Source organism: Benincasa hispida, chromosome 6 (genome assembly GCF_027475165.1).
Source record: "Benincasa hispida cultivar pf3 chromosome 6, pf3_genome.v1.1, whole genome shotgun sequence".
Lineage (NCBI taxonomy): Eukaryota > Viridiplantae > Streptophyta > Magnoliopsida > Cucurbitales > Cucurbitaceae > Benincasa > Benincasa hispida.
The window spans coordinates 7277783-7299507 of record NC_143483.1 but is presented as its reverse complement, the minus strand read 5'-3'; the positions used below and the strand labels follow the sequence as shown (position 1 = coordinate 7299507).

Sequence of the window (21725 nt, the reverse complement as noted above, 5' to 3'; positions counted from 1 at the left end):
ATTCACCACGAAATTCTTCTTCTATCTCTGTAATAAACCACCACAAGTGTCTTCTATACTAACAGGCTTTAGATTGAGTTGTGGAACTCAAATTGAGAGGAATGTTAGTGTAATATTGGGGTTTGGTTTGAATAGGAAAACTTAAATTATTTCTCCAGAATTTCTAGTTGCATGAAGCTAATCTAATCTGATCAGCTATCTATTTATACAATAAAACCATGCAACACTGAATTGAAGGGGAATTTGACACTTAAACTCTACTAATTTTAGTAAATTAGGTGGGAAAAATTGGAAAAAAAAAAACTACTTCCAATTTTAAGATTAGTTTTTCCTTTTAATTAGATTTTAATTTTCATGGGGCTTAAACACTTATCTATAGCCTTTTGTCTGGGTGGTCTATTGCGATAGACTAGATGATCCATGGCCCTTTGTCTGAGTAGTCTGTTGCGATAGACTTGTTGGTCCATAGCCCGTTGTATGGGTGGTCTTAGGATAGACTTGATGGATAATATTAAAACCTTTTAATGATCCATAGCCCTTTCTTTGGTTGGTCCTGATATGGACTTGATGTATAAAGATGAAATCTTCATAGCTCAGTATTTGAGTGGTTTGCTTTTGACAGACTTGATGAAGATGGTCCAAACACGGACTAGATGACGAAGTTTTCATAGCTCAGTTTTGAGTGGTTTGTTTCTAACAAACTTAATGAGGCATATGACGTGATAGTGAATGTGTGATTGCCTTATATGAAAGAATTTAAAGGTCTCTTTCTTGAGCTTTCACGGTGACTCAGGGTTTATGTGCATGGCCATAATAAGTACACTCTATATCATAGAATCAAGATAAAAACTAGGAGTAAAACGTGTTGTGGGGGTCTCAACTAGTGTTATTGAAAGTTCAAGAGGTAACTCACTCTCTCTAACAAGGTTGTTTCTTTGCTTCACTACGCATCAATTCAAATAGTTAAATATTGATGTTTAAGTTTGATCTCCTTTATTTGCTCAGAACCGTTTCTTCAATTTTTTTTTTTTTTTTACTTGTTAACTTTGCCATAACAGTCATTTGTGGAGGATTGTTAGAAATGACTTTTGGCCTTAGGCCCATAGAAAAAGTTAAGGGAGTGGGAGAGCTTTATCCCACATTGGAAAATTTAGCAATGCCTAAAGGGTATAAATACTAAGGCATACTAGATATAAGTCTAAAGTGTGTTGGTGGAAGTATAACCCTTCCACCATATGCAAGCATCGCCATTGTCATTTGGTTGGGTGGGTTCAAATAATCGTGCTTGCGTGAAAAAGAACTAAATTTTTATTACTTATCCATTTAATTTTTTAACTCGGTTTATTTTTACTCGTTTATGAACATTTTTTTTCTCTTCTCCAAACCCTAACCATTTTCGGTTCTTCTTTTTCTTAACGCGTTCATCAGATCTGAGAGCATTTTCTTTATTCTTCTCATATATTCTGAGCGATTTTTCTTCCGATTCTAGTCCATTTTCTAGCGAGTGCATGTTCGGGTCGAAAATCGTTGTCGTTAATTCAATTTCAAATTCGACTTCAACTTAAAACAAAAAAATTATTTATAAATCACTAACTACTACTTATACTACTAGGTAACACAAATGGTAAGCACGGGGTCGAACCACAGAGAGGCTAAGAATTAGATCTCCCCTAAAGCTAAATTTGACTATGGAAAGCAATAAAAACGGGGGTTTTGGATTCATTGACAGGAAAACTAAATGCGAAAAAGTAAGATAGATTGAGAAAGAGAGAGATCGAACACAAGATTACCTTCGTCGATTTAGAGATCATAGGATTTCTTATGAATCTAATCATCGATTAATTATGAAAACATGCTTGAACTAACTATTTCTTAAGCCTAATCGAATGTAGGGACAACCCATACAAATTCCCTAATGAGACTCAACATGCCGCCCTAAATTAACTAAGCTCATAACAAAGGCAATTTACTTAGCTAATTACATTACGTTCATAGATTGATTAAGACATTAAGCAGTCCTAATGTATTTCCAATCTTTAGGTTTTGTTATCAATTAGGTGATCCTAGATAGCCTAGATATCATACCATAATTCAAACTAAAACCTATTGCTATTGAATTTAGCATGCTTTCAATGCAATTACGGATATAAAAAAACACACATAACAAAGACAAACATACAATAAATCAAGTCGTCAATTCATCAATCCTATATGTTTATGCTAGAAATTGAATCAAAGAATGGAAATCATAAAGAAACAGAAAGATACAAACAAAAATCCATAACAAATCTCATAGAATTCAAGAAAATCCCTACAAACCTAAAAAATCAACGTCGTGGCCTTTAATCGTTCATCAAATTTGATTAACGATGCCAAGATATATAATTACAACTCAAAATCAAAGAAAATCTCATGAGTTTTGGCCTGAAATGGTCAAAGTCGAGCAACGCGCTCTCTAAGATGGCCTAACTCTCCTCTTCCCTTTTACCTAATTGGAAAAGTACATATTTATACAATAGTTGCAGCATTGCAGCGCTCTTGTCGATCCATCCCTCAAGCGTTAGAGTGGCGTTACAATTCTGGCGCGACGTTGTCTTGCGCATGCACGTTGGTGGCATTCTTCTTTTCTTCGCAATGTTGCAGCGTTTCTCTGCATCCTTGCATTCTTCCTTTCAACATTGCACTAGAGCGTTGAACGAGGGTTGCGATGCTACAATTAGAGGCACTTTTGTCCTTCATCCTTCTTTGAAGCCTGGATACTCAAATTACCTCTAAATTGCTTCAAATTAACCCCGTTTGAATCCAAATGCTTGGTTCTACCTCTTCGATACTCAATACCTACAAAATAGGATAATTAACATGTAAAATCTATTAAGGAGGCTAAATTAAGCTAGGAATTATAGCTTTTTTTTAGAGCTATCAGTGCACACCTAAAATTGGAGGTTGTTTGACCTTGGAGAGCAACGGGCATAGTGATTAGCACTGAGGTCGTGCCATAATTGCTTTTAGGCCATTGGTTCCTCCATGGCGTAACAACTCTTTGCGACATCTGTTCTAACAATAACCACTTTTAATCAAATATATGCCTTTCTTTGGATCCAATCGGTGGAATGCTTTCTATGGTGGAATCTTTCGACAAGAAAACTAACCTTTTGTTTGTGGGGTAGATCAACAAGTATCATTTTTCTTCTTCTATTGAAGTCAAGTGGGTGCCCCCTCCTCAAGATTCCTTCAAGGTGAATTATGATGCATCTATTGGAAGCGGTAATATGGATCTAGGAGTTGTGGCGCACAATTCCAATGGTGAAACTTTGATGATTTTGGAAAAGACCCAACCTTTCATCAGTTCTGTTGAGGTTACTAAGGCTATGATCCTTAAGGCTGACATTCAACCCTTTTTGGCCTGAGACCGATTCCCCCATTTTTTGGAATCTTATGAATAGATCTTCACGATATTGTAATGAGATTCAGTATTTCGTGGACTCCTAATATGATCTACATCGTAGCGGAGCAATCCAAGATTTCTACTTTATTACAACTGCAATTCTGTTGTATATGAACTTACTACACATGCTCATATATATCGACTGACATTGATTTGACTCGAAGATCAACCATCATTGGTGAACTTCCTTCTAAATGTTGGTTTTCTTTTTTTGTCTTACTGTAAAAATATAATAAAATGAAAATATTAATTACACTTATTATTACTTCAAAGTAAATAAGGTATATTTTAAAAATATGAATCCTAACTAATCAAATTTCAACAACTTTTTTCCCCATAATTTTCAAAGTTGTTATTATTTATTTAGGGTAGGTATAAAGTTGATGCATAGATGTGAATGATATAGAAATTAGTGAAATGATAAGAGACAAGTAAATGATAGTTTGAATTGAAAGTGCTTTTTCACTCTAAAGTAACCGTCCCATTAACAAACAATCAAGTACTTAATTAGGAATTGACGGAAATACCAAACAAAAATATCTCTTTTAGGTCTTTGTTCTTTGATCAACTTTCTTCTAATTTCGTGGTTCTAAACTATATAAACTGAGTTCGTTAGGTTCAAGATATAATGGGTACTAATTCGGTAATAAAATGGAAAGGAACTAAAAAGTAAAACCTAAATTTGGAGATGTAGAGATAATTTCTTAATTTCAACTAATAATCATTAGATTCTTATCATTTAATATCTTTAAAAAAAATGTTAATAGCTTATTACATATAGAAATTAACAAATAAAAAGAGCGGTATAAATATTATTTTGGTCCATATATTTCTTGTTTTAGTCCATTTTGGTCTCTATATTATTGGAAATGATTTTTGGACTTAGAACCATAGGAAAAGTTAAGAGAGTGAGAAGTTTTGTCCCACGTTGATAGTATAGAACTGCCTAGAGGTTATAAATATACCATGACATTCTAGATGGGAATCCAAAGTGAGTTGGTGGTGGAAGTATAACCCTTTCACCACATGTGTGACCATATTTGTTTTAGCGTAGGAACTTTTTTTTTTTATATATATAGAAAGTTGATAATTTAATTTAGCTAATTTAGATTTCAAATAATAATTTGATTTTATTTTGAATGGATTAATGTGATAGAGACAAATCTTTTGAATTGGTTAATGTGGTGGTTGATAAAAAAATTAATGTGAAGATTGAAAAATAAATCTAAAAACAATAAAAACTAAGATTTTAAAATGATAAAGAGAGGGTGATACAAATTGTTTAATCTTTATAATTAAAATAAAAATACTCCATATATTTATTTAACCTTCTAATAAAACTGTCGAATACATATTTAAGTTGAATTTGAAGAAAAATAAATGTAGATTATTCAATGTTAACTAATGTTGAAATTTATTGAATCTATAGATGTCAACCACTTGGATAAAATCGTGGATAACTTTGTTATTTTTCTTTATTTTACTTTTAAATTCGCTGATAATTATCTCCTAATTATTATTATTATTATTATTATTATTATTGTTATTATTTTATTTTGATGATTGATGATTTGATAATTTTTTTATCTCAAACTTTGAATTAAACCTTTTTTTTTTTATTTCTTGATAATCTCTTTTTTTATTTACTTTTTATTGGATGATTTGATTACCCTCCTACTATAATTTTAAATAAAATAAATTATTTTTGCTATAAAATTTCATAATAATTGTCTCTTAGTTAAATTTTTATTTTGATTTTGGTGATTTTATTATCTTATTAATTTCAAACTTTGATTTAAACCAAGATTTAAAAAAAAAAAAAACTTTGTGATAATTCTTTCCTTTTTATTTTAAATTTTTATTGGATAGTTTGATTAGTTCTTAATTCTAAACCTTAACTTAAACCAAAATATTTTTCTATTCTTTTATTTATTTTGAATTGAATATTTTGATTATTCTCTTAGTTTTACATTTTAATTTAACCTATTATTATTTTTATTTAATGATAATCTTATATATATATATTAATTTTTTAATTGATTTGATTATATGATTATTCTTTCAATTTCAAACTTTAATTTAAACTAAAATATTAATTTTTCTATGTATGCATAAAATTTCATAATAATTTATTAGTGGTGTAAAAAATTATTTGACTATTTTCTAATTTTAATTTAAAAAGATATATTATATTTTTCCATCAAATCCCTAAAAACCTAAATATCTTTTGATTTCCGAAGTTCTTCTTGATTTTAAACTATATTTCAAAATTTTGTGAAAAGAGAGAAAAAAATACAAAAGCATTCAAAAAGTAATGAAAATGATTATAACCTCACCAACGGGTGTGCATTTACAAAAATAAAAAAGTGAAAAATTAGAAAAGCACATACCTCTAGATTACTCAAATCTTGTTGAATCTCACAAGGATGGTCTTCTACTCTACCCTCTTCAATATTTTAGGATTGGTAGATGAATTTGCGTGTATAAAAAAACTACGATTGCATATAAAAATACATTAAAACACTCTATAAATTTTTTAAAAATTGAAAAGTGACAAAAATTGAAACAGAAGACGTGCATATAAAGAGAGAGAACGAGAGAGAAGTAGAATTTCTTTAGGCATAGAAGAGATACCTTAAACATAACCATTAAAATTTTCTTAAAAAAGAATGAAAAGAAAAGATGTTACTATTAAAAAAATGAACGCTAAACTTCTATACGAAAAAAAAAGAAAAGAACAAAATGAAAGCAAAAAAGTTGGAAGAGCGGATTAACAAAATTATTAAAAAAAGAGAGAGATAAGAGATACTTTGTGAAAAATGAGAGGTTGAATTACGCTATTTATATATATATATATATAAACAAAATTAGATTTCAAAATATAATTAGATTTTATTTTATATTAACATCATGAGATATAGATTGATTGTAAGATAAATTTTGATTCTTTTTTTCTCTTTTATACGTTATGCTAAAAAAAAATATAGGAATAAAATGTGATCTTTTTTAATTTGCCAAAAATAGTATCAAATTTTGATTTTAAATTTGTACGTGTATAAATTTTGAAATAGAGATAAATTTTGACTTTTTTTTTTTTTTTTTTTAATGTTCTGTTCTTTTGTACGTGACACTAAAAAAATAAGGATAATGTGATCTTTTTAATTTGCCAAAAAGAATTCTTTTAAACGTGATACTAAAAAAAATGAGGATAAAATGTGAACTTTTTTAATTTACCAAAAATAGTATCATATTTTTTTATTATTATTATTTAATTTTTATGTGTCGTGTTCAAACTTGGAGAAAAATTATTTGATGCCAATAGAGTGTAGCTTGGCACAGTGCTTATACTATTGACTTCGAGATCTGAGGTTTGAATCCTCACCCCATACTTTAATTACAATACCTTTACAAAAAAAAATTATTTGATTATTTAATAATGTGAAATTATCTAAGATTATCTTCTAACCATAATCTAAAAGGGATAAAAGGAAAAATCAAAAGTTTCTTTCCTATAGCCCATCTTAGATAGTATATAAAAATTGTAGAGTATGTTAATACTCTATTAGATATCAATCAACAACCATATTGAATTTTGGAAAGTACAATCATTAGTATATCAGATATCAATTAGCAAAAACATTAGATCTCTAGTTCAACAACATATTATTAAATATCAATGAGCATTAATATTAAATATTTCAAGTATATCAAATATAAGACATGAATGTATCAACCATTAATCAACAAAATACTTGAAGTAAAACATGGGTGTATCAATAATAGATCTAACATCAATCGACATTATACACATATCAGTAATATATCTATGGACTATCAATGTTCAATCAATAACTTATTTTGAAGTAAAAATGTGTGTTTTATTTTATAAGCATGATATTCTAAGTATATCAATTGTATGTATCATATATAAGACATGAGTGTATCGGATATCAATCGATAAATACTTGAAGTAGTGCATGGATGTATTGACAGCATATCTAACAACAATAAACATTCCAAGTGTATTAGCAATGTATCTGGCAACAATTAACATTCGGTTAGTAACTTATTTTAAAGTAAAACATGTGTATATCATTTAGAAGCATAAATATAAGCGTATCAACAATATATTATTGTCACAAAATCAACAATTAAAGAATACAAGAAGAACGTAAGGAAAGATTGACACACAAATATGTGTGGTTTACTAACAGCGTGATAGCTACGTTCACGGGACAGAGGGCGAACAATATTAGAGAGAATGTTTTCATAATACAAAATGATATCATTAGGGTTAAAGAGTTTATATAGTGTACTCCCCTAAACCTTAGGGCCATAATCGTAAATAACCATAAATAATGAAAAATGCTGAATACGAATTCTAAATAGGTTTCGGGGGCCTCATACTTGGTTCTTCGAAGCGCCAGATAAAAAATTCAAGGCATTCCAAAATATATCATATATAAGACATGAGTATATCAGACATCAATCAGTAAATACTAAAAGTAATATTTCAACAATGTATCTAACGTCAATCAACGTTTCAGGTGAACCAGTAATAAATCTAACAATAATCAACATTCAATTAGTAATATGTTTTGAGAAAGTATGAATTTTGGTATAAAAAATTGTATCAATATCTTATAACCTATCGTTATATAGAAATTGTAGAGTACACAAATAATCTATCAAATATCCAACAACATTCCTTTTTAAAAATATTAAAATTTAAAGTACATATGTAAGCTATCAAATATCAATTGACTTTCATTTTCAACCAAGTTTAAGTTTGGTATATCATGTATTTCAAATGTATAAAATGATATACTAAGGTTGATAACCACACATTTTTACTAATATATCAACAAAATTGATAAAATATTAAAACATTGCTATATCAACAAAATTCGTCCCACTCTATCCAAAAGTATAAATCTGTCATATTAATTTATATTAATTTTGCTTGAGTGAGAAGTGAAATCCTAATTTTGACGAGTGCATCTCCATTTTAACCGCCACATTTTTTTTTGTTGAAAACAAATTCTCTATTTTTTTTGCTATATTTACAATGTTTAAAAATAGTAGACATGGGTGCAATTTTTTATATTCCTTTTGCTATTGTTGCAAATACTCCTATAAATTAAATGATAGAATAATCGTGATAGACATAAAATCTCCCCTAAATGAGTTTGATTGAATTTTATGAGGTGAAATAAGTTTATTGTCACTACGATTTTTTTTTTTTACTTCCTTCGATAAAATTTCATCATGACATTGAAATTAGGTAAGTCATTGATAAAAGGTAATGATATACTATTATGTAAAGATTTTTTTGAATAATTTATAGATGGGGGATCAATCTGTTGATCTCGAGATTGATAATACACACTTAATACTAGTAGTAAATTCATCTTGACTACTACTATGTAGAGATTGAGGATTCTACGACTAAGCATGATTGAATAAAAATATCATTAGAATGAATATATGGTAGTAGTGAGTACAAATAGAAGAAAAAGAAAGAGAGGAGATAGAGGGAGGGAAAAATGCTACCTCAGCCAAAGAAAATCTTAAAATCCAAATAAGCTCCATCCCCAAACCTTAATGACCAAAATTATATTGTTCTAAAATTTGATTAGCATGACAATTATTTACTTTTTAAACTTATTTTTTTAATTATGTCATAAATACTTTTTAAAGGAATTACATCATAAATTTTGATTCTTTATTCTGAATTGTTAAATGATGGTGTGATATGCCTATCAAATAAATATTGATTCATTTCATACATTCGAGTTAAAATGATAATAGGTAGGTTTTTTTTTTTTTTTTTTTTTAATTTTTTTTATTACTATCTTTCTCTAACTATTTGTTTTTCTTTATAATTTTTTATCACATCATATCCAATTAATTATTAATCGTTCACAAATAAGTCATAATCATGTAATCATAAATGTGATTAAGCATGTATTAGCATGATTCAATATTCAAAGACGTATTTGCAATGTCTAGAGATATCCAATTTCTCACGAAGAGAGAGTGGGGGAAAAAAAATTTCCGGTGAGCTAAACGGGGACAAGGATGGGGAATGCACTCTCCGTACTTTCCCTCGCCCCCATCCTGATTAGCTTCTACATATTTATTTAGTATAGTTATCTAATGTTATGTTATTATTATTATTATATAAATATTACATTTAAATTTCAAATTTGATTATTTATTGCAAAAAAATAATGAATATGTTTAAATTGAATATTCAAATATAGATTATATATGTGAATAATTTGATTTATATTTATTTCTTTCTACTAAAAAAATTTAATTAACTTTTTAAAGTAAAAAATTGAGTAATTTATCTTTAAATTCAAATTATCATGTAAAACTAACCATAATAACCAATTTAATGATAAAGTTGATTATTTATTTACATTTTGCTCGTATTAGTAATTTAAATTAATTGACTTTCTAAAATAAAGTAATAGGGAAAAATTCCCCGTGGGGAACCTGATCCCTGCGAATTTCCCGCGGAGAATCCCCGCCCCGATCCTCGTGAAGAATTTCACGGGATGAGAAATGAAATGGGGAGCAGGGATAGGGAATGATATCCCGGCCCCACCCTGCCTCGTGGACATCTCTACTAATGTCAAAGTGAGTTTAATTCATCCAAGAAATTGGAGGTTCAATCTCTAACACGTAATTGTTGTACTAAAAAATCATATTTATAACAAATTAACTATTAATCATTCATCAAACAAGCCATAATCATGTAATCATAAATGCTACTAAGTATGTATTATTGCACATGTCTTTGTGTGGCTTGAAGATCATCAACCATGGGTAGAGTCTGCCACTCGCTTTGATTTACTTTATATTTAAGTCCTTGTTTATATGAGTTTGTTGTATTAAAAAAACATGTACAGTGTAACCTCTTAAAATTTGATATTTTTTTAGTATAAATTGTTGGGGAGATTTGAATCACAATTTTTTTTTTTTTTTAATCTTAAACCTATATAAATGTGAGTTGAATTAAACTCTTCTCAACAAAATTTGACGATTAAGTAGACAGATTTATAAATTTTTATAATTTAATCAAAATTTTAGAAACTGGCTTATTTTTAACGTTATAAGTTCGCGCAAAAACCTCAGCCTCTAGCCGTGGATTAGAGATTAGGGTTTAAGGCAAAAGATCGACTATTTTTCTATTTTTTTCAAATCGTGCACAGAATTTAAGGGACGTTTTGATTGTGAAGCTGCTGCGGTTGATTGGCAATAGGGTTCCGCTGTACAAAATTTACAATTCGTGAATCATAATCAACATATTCAAGGGTTGGTTACTACTTAGTGGTTGGTTTTATTTAACTGCTGCTCTGTTTGTTCAAGCTCTGAATCTCTATCACGAAGTCTTGGGAGCAGAAGAGGCGGAGGCATTGAGATTTTTTAGGGTTGTGGATTTTGCTTTGACCCTTAAACAAGCCAAGGAGCAGAAGAAGGAAGAATCCCATAATTTTTTTTTTCAATTTTTTTTCTTGGATGTGAGAACTGCTGTAATGGCGACAGATCTTAGCGAATTCACCATCATCAAGGAGGGCGAGGCTGAGATTCTTATGCACGCGAAAAATGAAGTCTTTTTCAATAAGACCCAGGTGATTTGTTTTTTGAATAATGGGTTTTCTGGGGTTTTGGAGTTTAGGCATTGTTCTTAGTTCAAAAATTAATTGGTCAGTCAAAACTTCCAATGGATTTACATATGATTGATTCTAGATTGATTGAGGAAATATTTAAGACCTGACTTTTATTCTTATTGAAGTGGGAAAGCTTCATGGGGGAGAAGAGGTAGCTTAGGGAACTCATTCATTTTGATGAAGTGAAGAGGCTTTGTAATTGTTGCCAGTAGCGCCAAACTTCAGCATGTTAGCATATTTAACTGATTGATATTTGATGGAGAAAATAAGATATATAATTTATTCAAGTCAGCAAAGTATAATGTGGTATGCTAAATTCAAAGAGATTGTTCCATGTAGTATGCACAACATGGTGGCAATCTGTTTAATCTTGTGAATAACTTATCATTCTTTTTAATAAATCATCCTCTTCTAATTAAACTGCTTTTATGTTTCATGTCCAAGCAGAGTCCCGTCAGTAATTAAGAGTCTTCATGAAAACTATTTCCTTCCTACTTTTTTTAAATTTCTAAAATCATCGTAGAATAGAATTATTGGTTGTTTGATTTTTCATTTTTTCAACTTTTTGTTTTTGTTTTTTATGGCTCTATACTGGCTTCAAGCTTTTTTTTCATTGTCGAATCTTGACTTTTCACCTCTGGTAATACTCAGGTTAACAACAGAGACATATCCATTGCTGTCCTTAGGTTATTTATAACAAAACGCAAACAGGAGCATGAAGCAAAACTATCAAAAAGAGCAAAATCAGGGCAGAAGGTCACTGAGAATAATGGTTCTGAAACTGTTATGGAAGAAGCATCTAATGAATCTGCAACAAATGATGAAAAGTGTCATACAGATTGTGGTGCTCATGAAAAAACATCAAATGAGTGTGGAAGTCCAATGTTGTCAGAAGAACAAAAAGAGGTTGCGGAGGGAAAAGAACAAAGAGATCCCAAGCCAATTAGAGTTCTTGAGGTTGTTTTAATTTCATTGCCGTTTTATTATGTGCATGTGCAAAATCAAATCTTAGTTTATCGTCCAATAAAGTATAGAGTGTGGACATTTCAAATTAGGAATATGTTAATGCCTGGATTATTAGCCCCCACGTTTTCATTCATTTGGAATCTGGGCTCTTCTACGTCATTTTTATTTACTTATTTTTCCCTCTTTTTTTTTTTCTTTTTTTATTCCCTTCGATCATTCCTTAAGTCCCATAGGTTTGATCCTGTAGAATCTGACCCATTTTTTCATTGAGCGAAAGGTACGAAATAAATCAGATTGATTTTTCGATCAAAAGTACTATGTGAAATCTTCATTTTTTTCCTCTTTCTTTATCCCTATCCCGCGGGTACAGTGTTTGAATCAATAGAGAACCTTTTCTTCTGTATCTGTATGAATCGATATTATTACATTCCAATTCATTCCCCATACCTCCCAAGGAAAATTCCGAATTGGATCCAAAATTGATGGGTTAGTGTAAGCTTTTATCCATGCGGTTATGTTTGAGTAATATAGAAGTCTTATATTCTACAATCTGTCTTTCCCCCTACAAAGGCAACCAAAATTCTGAACTGATAGTACTACTGGGAAGGACCTTGAACCTCAATTGTAAATAATTTGTTACGAGGGGCAGCCCCATTAGGAGTGGTTAGTTTTTTTCTGTTTATATTTTATGCTATCTTGCTATGTTTAGTGTAACATACTGTGGTGAGTATATCAGAGTGGAAAGTTTTCACCTTCTCGAAGTGATGGTTTGCTTGTGTAATTCTGTTCTGATTATCTAAATATACCCTTGTGAGGTAGTACAACTTTCAAGAGATGGTCAATGAGAAGTTTGGCAACAATTTATTAACAGTGGATAGACCAAGAGTTGAACTTAGCCTCTCTTTTATCGGAATTTTTTTGAACAAGATGACTGAGTTCGTTAGTACTTTGGAGTTTCCTTTATGACAAAAATTTTAGAACGATGCAACATAGCTGGGGGCTTTTCCAACTCCATGTTCTTAGATGGTTGCAATATTTATCCTCCACCAAATGTCTCCTCCAATTGTTAGCTTCCTCAAGTTGAATTGACTAAGACATAACTTTTTTAACAAATGGAACACCAAGGGAGAGGTTAAGGACGTTAAAAAAAAAAAGATGCTACATAACATGATGAATTGATGAATTTTGAATAAAGAAGCTACTGCGTATCTGATATTTGAATTTTTTCTTCATATATGATAGTTTGGTCATTAGTTTAGAGTTTTTCTTATTTTTATTTTAAATATTTTTCATGTAGTGTTTTTTTTTTTTTTTTTTTTTTTTTTAAAAAAAGATCATATATAGAATTTAAAATCTGATTTTGGTTTGCATACACACTTTTGCTGTACATCAATGCATTGTTAAACGTTATGTAAGTGGCTTGCTCAAATTCTTACAGATGCTGTATAGCTTATCATCTCATTCATTTAGTGGTTGTAATTTCAAGTATCATAATGTAAATTGCATCTTTTATGTGAAATTTATGTAGATTTGTAAAAATATACAAATATATTAGATAAAGTTGTCCTTAATGGTGTGTATATGTGATGCTCATTAATGAACGTGTCCCTGTTCTAACATATTAGAATTTATTGCCCAACATGTTGTCTTCGGGGTCATGAGTCCGATGTTATATTGTGCTTCTAAAATTTTGTTTGTGTGTTTTCTTCTCTTTTGGGATTCCTGGTATGGGTTACGGGGATATGTTTTCCATTACTACTTTCTGACTAATTCCTGTTTGAATTTTTGAAGGCCTTGTCAGCTTCTGGGCTAAGAGCATTAAGATATGCTCGTGAAGTAGAGGGGATTGGTCAAGTTGTGGCACTAGACAATGATAAAGGTAACTTTTTAATTATTGGTTATACCAAAAAGTTCTCTTTTGCCTAAAAGAAAAAAGTTCTCTTTAGCAAATATGTCAACTTGGCCATTCTTCGAGAGGGGGAGAGGTAACAATTTGGTTAGCAACGAAAATGACTAACTTAAATAATGAGGAATACATTATTGACTCATATATATATATATATTGTGGGGGAGAGATATCTTATGTTCTTTTTTCCTTTTTGTGGAATAAAACTTTTATTGTCTAAAAGAAAATAAAGAAGAAGATAAAAAAAGAATCTTGCACTTGCGACCAATCTAAAGTTTGAGAGGATTATCAATGGATACATCTGTACACTCACTTCATATGTGCACAAAGAGCTCAAAGTGGTTACTGATCATGAAGCGCTTTACTTCTATTGAGCTGCTTCGCCTCTCTTCCTCTCTCTATCAATCGAGCTGCTTCGTTTCTCTCTTTTGGTCGAGCTGCTTTGCCCCTTCTTTCCATAGTTCCTTCCTTCATTTGTCTGTGCTCCATCTCTACCAATGATGAAATCAAAATGAGGTTTGTCCCTCTTGTGTCTGCTTGCTACTCCTGCTTTCTCTTCCTTGATCGTAGTTGGTCCTACTTTCTCTTGCTGCTCAAGATGGTCGATTACTGCTATCGGCTACCTATGCCTGCCCGCTTCTTGCTCGACCATCTCTCTACGCTCTTTCGAATTCCTATTTTCATCCTTCATCCCATTAGAATCTAACAAAAAATATTCGAAGAATCAGCTGCCTCTCCTCTTCTGGACTCTTCTCTGACAACACAAGTGTATAACATAATTGTCCAGTCTCTCCCTATGACTAAGAAGCTAGACCCAATAAGAAGCCCTTAGATGCTGACATCTCTTTCTTTCTTTGTATATGTAGATTTCCTTCCAGTGTTCTTAGTTGCATAAGGACTAACCGCTTTCTTGTTTGTGATTGCCTTTACGAATTACACTAGATTCATTCCCAATAAGAAGCCCTTGGATGCTGTCATCTCTTTCTTTCTTTGTAGATGTAGATTTCCTTCTTGTGTTCTTAGTTGCATAAGGACTAACCACTTTCTTATTTGTGATTGCCTTTACTAAGTACACTAGATTCATTCTGTTTGCTCTTGAGATCCTAATGCCAACTGCAAGATAACATCAGAAACATCGATGCATCGTCGAATAGGTGGCAACAGCTCTCTATGTACTTGTAGTTGAGTAAGGACTATAAGCTTCAAGTCCTTTCTTACTTATTTTTTGGAACCGTTGAAGAACATTTGCCAATCATGAGGATTTTCGTCTTCTTCTTCGCCTATCGCTAATAGAATATCTTCGTCGGGGAAATTCGTCCCCTTACTAATCAAATCAAGCTCATAGTCAGGCACGAGATGATTCGTAGGTGGTTTGCTATTGCTTGCCCCTTTCCTTACTCATTTAGGGTTTCCTGTTGCTTTTACAAAACTCTGAGAGTCACATCTGCCACCTTGCTGGCCCATGAAGACTGGCTTTTCAAAGAGATGCTTCAACGGGTCCCTCATTTCAATCAGCATGGTCGTATAGTTCAACATGTAGTGGCGTAGGCGTTGCGAGGCTCATGGTTGAGCACAACCGTTTTTTTCTAGAATCGTATACCTAGTCTTATAATCAGTGAACTTCTTGTCGATCTCGTATATTGCTCTTTCTTTCCTACCAGTTTCATCGTGCTGACGAAGGATAGACACAACTCATGGATGCTTTCATTACTTACAGATGCATCAGGAGAGGTCGACCAAGCATTGGCGGTACCAGGATGGGAGGATTGAATAGGTATTTTTTCACTTTGTCAAACGCCCTTTGGCAATTCTACTTCCTTGTGTCTATCTTTCCTTCAAAAGGCAGGATCTTCTTCTGCCCAAGACTTTTCGATCATGTCAACGACATAGACCCCCATTTCCTTGTTCATCATATCATAAAAGAGCGTAGTCATAGCTCACAGGTAGGTTGCCCTGGCATTCGTTAGACCAAATGGCATCACCTTATAACAGAACGTACCCTTCTATCTGATATGGTGATAAACACCGTTTTCTCTCTGTCTTCCTCAGCCATCTTGATCTGGTTATATCAAGAGAATGCAAGCATCCATAAAGGACAGCATCCCATCGATGTGAGGAAGAGGAAAATCTTCTTTTGGGCGACTCTCAATTCAGGACTGCCGACTTTGGTGATACTGTTATATCAAGGACAACTTTTCCTTGTACAAGCAGAGGAAGTTAGTGTTGATAATTCATTCCCTTTATATCTGTATATACTTGTGTATTCATCTTATGGAGAGCATGTATTAATGTATCGGACTGCTCGTGGAACCTTGAAAATGGAAGTTATACATTTTACTAATCTTACAATATGCACTTATCTATATTGATATGCCGTTTAGCTGTTCATTTTTAGTTATCAGTTACTAACTGAACCTGTTAATGATACAAATTTTTTTTTTCCAACAGCATCGGTTGAAGCTTGTCGGAGAAACATCAAGTTTAATGGTTCAGTAGCGTGTGCAAAAGTGGAATCACATCTTACTGATGCTCGTGTTTATATGCTCACTCACCCAAAAGAATTTGATATGGTATGCACAAACTATTTCAGAAATGTACGTTGGCTTTGAAATTACATGTAGGGAAGTAAACATTGAAATGGATTTTTTTTCCTTGTTATAGTTTAGAATTGTAAGCACATGAATATTTATGTATAGCATGATATGAGCCCTGACATTAATACAAAGGTTGAAACTTTTATGCAACTTATTTGAATTGTTTCAGGTTGATTTGGATCCTTACGGTTCCCCTTCTATTTTCTTGGACTCTGCTGTTCAATCAGTTGTAGATGGTGGCATGCTGATGTGTACAGCCACTGATATGGCAGTGCTTTGTGGAGGAAATGGAGAAGTTTGCTATTCAAAGTAAGGTTATTTACAGTCTTCGATTATCATTTTTTTAATGTTTTATTGCCATAGATTATGTGTCCTAAAACTTGGTCTGATTGATTCAGATATGGTTCATATCCTTTGAGAGGGAAATATTGCCACGAAATGGCTTTAAGAATCCTCCTTGCCTGCATTGAGGTATACCTATCTTCTGTGTATTTCAAAAGTTTTCTTGATAAATTATTTTACCACCTTTCCGTTTTCTCTTTGTTGGTTTAACATGCTGTACAAGATTCTTATCTTAACACACACACAAACACACACGATCAAATAGTGCCTCTTTAACTGAAAGATAACATACTTCAAATTTCTGGTCGCACTAACGAGCAGAAGTGGACTCTTATGCATTATTTTTGTTCTAAATTCTTTGTAGAGCCATGCTAATAGATACAAGCGGTATATTGTTCCAGTGCTATCTGTCCAGATGGACTTCTATGTCCGGGTTTTTGTTCGTATTTATACGTAAGTTGCCTTGGACTTTGAATTTACTGATTTAGCTATATTGCACTACTTTTTTGATGTGTTATAAGTATTTATATAAAGATGGTGAAATGATTGACTGCAGTTCTGCAAGTGCAATGAAAAATACTCCCCTTAAGCTCTCATATGTTTATCAGTGCACTGGTTGTGATTCATTCCATCTCCAGCAGATTGGCAGAAGCGTCTCAAAGGTATATATTTATGCTGGTTAAACACATGAGCTTATTTTTATTATCCGGTGTAATTTCTCAAATTGGTTTGAGTTTTTCCTGCTTATTTATACACTTCCTGGCCCCCTGCCCCTTTTATTTTCTTTTAAACAACTAGCTTTTATTGACTCGAACGAGAGTAAAACAAAGAGCCCACAAAAATGGAACAACCAGCTAAAAGAGGAAAACAGAGAAAGCAAATTACAATAATGGGCCTCAACTTTTGATGAAAAAAATTTATTCCAAAGAAGTTCTGAACTATGAACGAAAAGGAACTCGTCAAAATGCCCCAACCTGCACACATCTTCCTCACCTTGATCTAAGCGGACTGAAAGCTTGCTTCTTTGCCCTGTGCTAAGATGGATTTCTTACATACCTTTTTTGTCCCCAATATGTAACATATTGTTTCTCCTTGAAGGAAAGAAGAAGAAAATGTTGCCAACGTTGCCTATTGATCCTGTACCACAATATCTACTGATGCTTCTATGCTCTTTATATCATATATTTACTTCTGATTGGAAGTTAATCCTAGTTTGAAGTAGTAATTTCTTTATAATATGAATTTGTATAGTTTCTTGATGTGTCCTATCCTTTTTCTTTCAGAACAACAGCGTCAGGTATTTACCTGGTTTTGGACCTTCTGTTGCACAAGAGTGCAGTGATTGTGGGAAGAAATTCAACATGGGTGGGCCTATCTGGTCTGCTCCTATCCATGATCAAGAATGGGTTACTTCCATGCTAGCAGATGTGAAGTCTATGAAGGACTCTTATCCTGCATATGATCGTATATCTGCTGTACTGACAACAATTTCAGAGGTGTGTTTCTATGCGTGAGTTTGGCATTACAACTCCATGTTGAACTATTAGTACAATATTAGGCCATTGGAATTGTGTTGTTAGTTATTTTTGTCAAGACGACCTTGTAATTTTAGCCATTACCTAATTTCCCTCATCAATAGAACGAAACAAAAAGTTTGATAATGCAGTGAGTTTGGCCATCCAGAAAATTCATTATGATAAGTTAGGAACCAGAAGATAAACTCATATAGGTGTATTTAGAAGATTAAGTGTGCGTAGTTTCTAGGATAATTATCATTTTCCTTTTCTTTTCTCCACAAGAGTTGTGCAGGTTATAATAATAAAGTATGTTTATTGCAATATTCTAGATAACCCTGCATAATTCATTCTGGAGTCATCTCCAGTTCCCTGGTACTCCATTTGCCAGCCTTCATGAGGGATTTGTCCTGAGATCTTGTCACCTCGACCATAGCATAATACCTAAAAGAAAAAGGTCTAAGAACATTTTTTAAAAAAGAAAAATATGTATAGAAATACATATTTTTTCCATTTCATAACTTAGGTAGTACATGCAAATAGTTCCCAGATTTTGGTTAATTTTCTTACTCGTGAAGGATTAAGTACAACATATGAATAGTTCACTAGCAAAACCATAGTTAAAAGTCATCCCTAGCATGTTCTTATTCATCTGGCTCTTATGTTCTGATGAGTGTTTTTTTTTTTTCATGTGCCGCATTTATCGACATTTTTCCTGTGCAGGAGCTGATGGACGTTCCTTTATTTTTGAGTCTACACAACCTCTGTGCAACATTAAAGTGCACATCTCCATCAGCTGTAAATTTCCGTTCTGCAGTGATTAATGCAGGATATCGCATTTCGGGCACTCATGTGAATCCATTAGGACTGAAATCAGATGCTCCCATGGATGTTATTTGGGATATAATGCGTTGCTGGGTAAGGCATTCTGAATTGTCAATTTTATTAAATACCTATACGTGAATGTCATTTGGTTATATATTATACCCTTGTCACCAGACATGGAACTGTAGACTGTAGAGCTTCCTTAGTCCTTTGTCTTAATTGTATATCGTGGTTTCATCTATCCCTTTTTATATAGGTAAAAAATCACCCAGTTAAAGCTCAACCAGAAGATCAGCCAGGAAGTATCATTCTTGCCAAGGAACCTGTTCTTGAAGTAAGTTTCATTTTGTAGTTCAACTGTTGGTTCAGTTGCAATGTTTTTGTCCTCTGTTTTCCACTATCAAACATAATGGGGGCATTTGGCCTACTAAATGGAGTTAATAAGTATGAAGTTAATATGTTGGAGTTAGTAAGTTTGTGTTTGGAGTGTAGAGTTATAAGATGAAGTTTCTCGATAATTGTGAAAAGTAGATTAAGAGGGGAAAATGGAGTTACTTGATAAATGTGAAAAGTAGAGATAGGGAAGATGAAATTTCTTGATAAATGTGAAAAATAGAAAAAGATGGAAAGATGGAGTTACTCAATAAATGTGCATACTTCAATAGTGTTTACACCAACTTATAAAGTTTACACCAACTGAGCTAAATTTTGAGTTACCTTCAGAAATGTACCACAGAATGAATGGCCTGTGGCTGATGTACTTTTGCTGATTCTGATATTCTTCTTGGCAGGCTAATTTTGCTAGAGCTGTGGCATCTCTTAGCAAGGCACAAGCAAAGAAAATTGCACGCTTCCTTCCAAATCCTGAAAGGCATTGGGGCCCCAAGCTGAGAGCAGGTCGTCAAATCACTAGCAAACACATCTCTCTACTCGGTGCAGAGGCAGTAAACGGAGCTCTCAGCCATACAGATTCCGAAGAGCCTAATGCGAAACGTCCCAAGGTAGAAGAAGAACCAGCTCCCAACCAGTAAAAGTTTCCTTTTATCTTATATTTTCTTTATGCTTCAAAGTTATGCAATATCTACTTTTTTGATCCTCCACATGAAATTCTTGTTTGGGGACACTTCTGTAGAAGTAGCAGATTTTTGTTTAATCTTCAGGAAGCCTTTCTTTCAAGATATATATCATTTTTGTTCTTCTCTACGATGTTTAGATTTCTGTCAACAGAAACACCAAGATTTCCAGGGAAATGCACAAAGAAGTCTTTCCCTCCCCATCCCTATAGTCAGATGTTTCTGAACGCAAGCTGATGATTGTTCTTATTTCCTCTCCAATGGAGGGCTTATTTTTAAAAATTTTGAGCCGTCTTCGGATAAAAGTTGAGTTCATTAGGCATACTAAGGCAATATATGTCTTAGAAATTTAATGTCTTAGTTTTTAAAGCTTAGGATTGACAACTTCAGACTGGTGTAATTTATATCTGGTTTATACAGAGGAATGAGTTATACGAACTGGTTTTTTCTAATTAGTGTTTGGGATATATGTTGTCGGTGCAATTAACAAATGCATAGTTCAGGAATATATCAAATATAAGATCAATTTCTTAATCACATGTACAAATCTATTGTGAGCTTTGATAAGCTTTTTTTAAGTGAGTTTAACTTAATGATAATTAGCATGGTCTTCCTATTTAGAGGTCGATGGTTCGATTGAAGGGAAGTTGAACATAGCATGCTTTTAAAATACATCTTATTTTGCCACTTGGTTTAACACGGAGATGGAAAATAAGTAAGGTCTTCATAGAGAATGATTTGGTAAATTCTTGATCTTGAGCTTAAAATTGCAAGCATCTATCTTTTAGGATCGATCAAGTTAGAAGAGGACAGAAAAATGGAATGAACCAGGTTGTCTTAGTACTTAATGTTTATAAAAAATATGTTTTTTGGTACGAGAAACACGTGTTAAAGAATTCGAAGAAAAGTCAATCTAAACAAGTCTTTGTTTATAAAAAATATGTTTTTTGGTACGAGAAACACGTGTTAAAGAATTCGAAGAAAAGTCAATCTAAACAAGTCTTTAAAGAAATGTACAAATATTTGTTGGTATTGCTTTTTTTTTTTTTTTTTTTTTTTTTTACAACATTTCGAACTTCTCTAAAAGATAAAATTGGTTTCTAAATATAACTTGAATCGTGTAAGAAAAACATCGATGCCTTGTGGGTTACTATCTTGATTTTTGGAGATTGTTCTTATTAGATTAATCTTATAAGGGCATGTTGTTTATGTTCTTGGTCATTGGAGTGAGGGCATAGCAATGCTTCTGAGATCTAGGAAAGAGCATACCTATTGTTGATAAAAAGTTTAAAACTTGAGGATGTTTTCTTATGATTTCATTTCTCTATCCCTATCTAAAGAATTCAAAGTATAGTTGCCTCTTTTTTATCGAGCAACT

The 21725-nt window shown here is 32.3% G+C and overlaps 1 protein-coding gene across 1 annotated transcript; it reads left to right on the top strand.

Moving 5' to 3' along the window:
- The first annotated feature begins 10344 nt into the window (after positions 1-10344).
- On the top strand, positions 10345-20477 carry LOC120079744 (N2,N2-dimethylguanosine tRNA methyltransferase). Its single transcript, XM_039034107.2, has 12 exons — positions 10345-11088; positions 11779-12084; positions 13885-13972; positions 16448-16569; positions 16763-16902; positions 16992-17064; positions 17300-17388; positions 17492-17597; positions 18219-18431; positions 19173-19367; positions 19531-19608; positions 20066-20477. Exons 1-12 carry the CDS (start codon positions 10993-10995, stop codon positions 20303-20305), a joined length of 1746 nt encoding a protein of 581 aa, XP_038890035.1. The 5' UTR covers positions 10345-10992; the 3' UTR covers positions 20306-20477.
- Positions 20478-21725: the final 1248 nt, after the last annotated feature.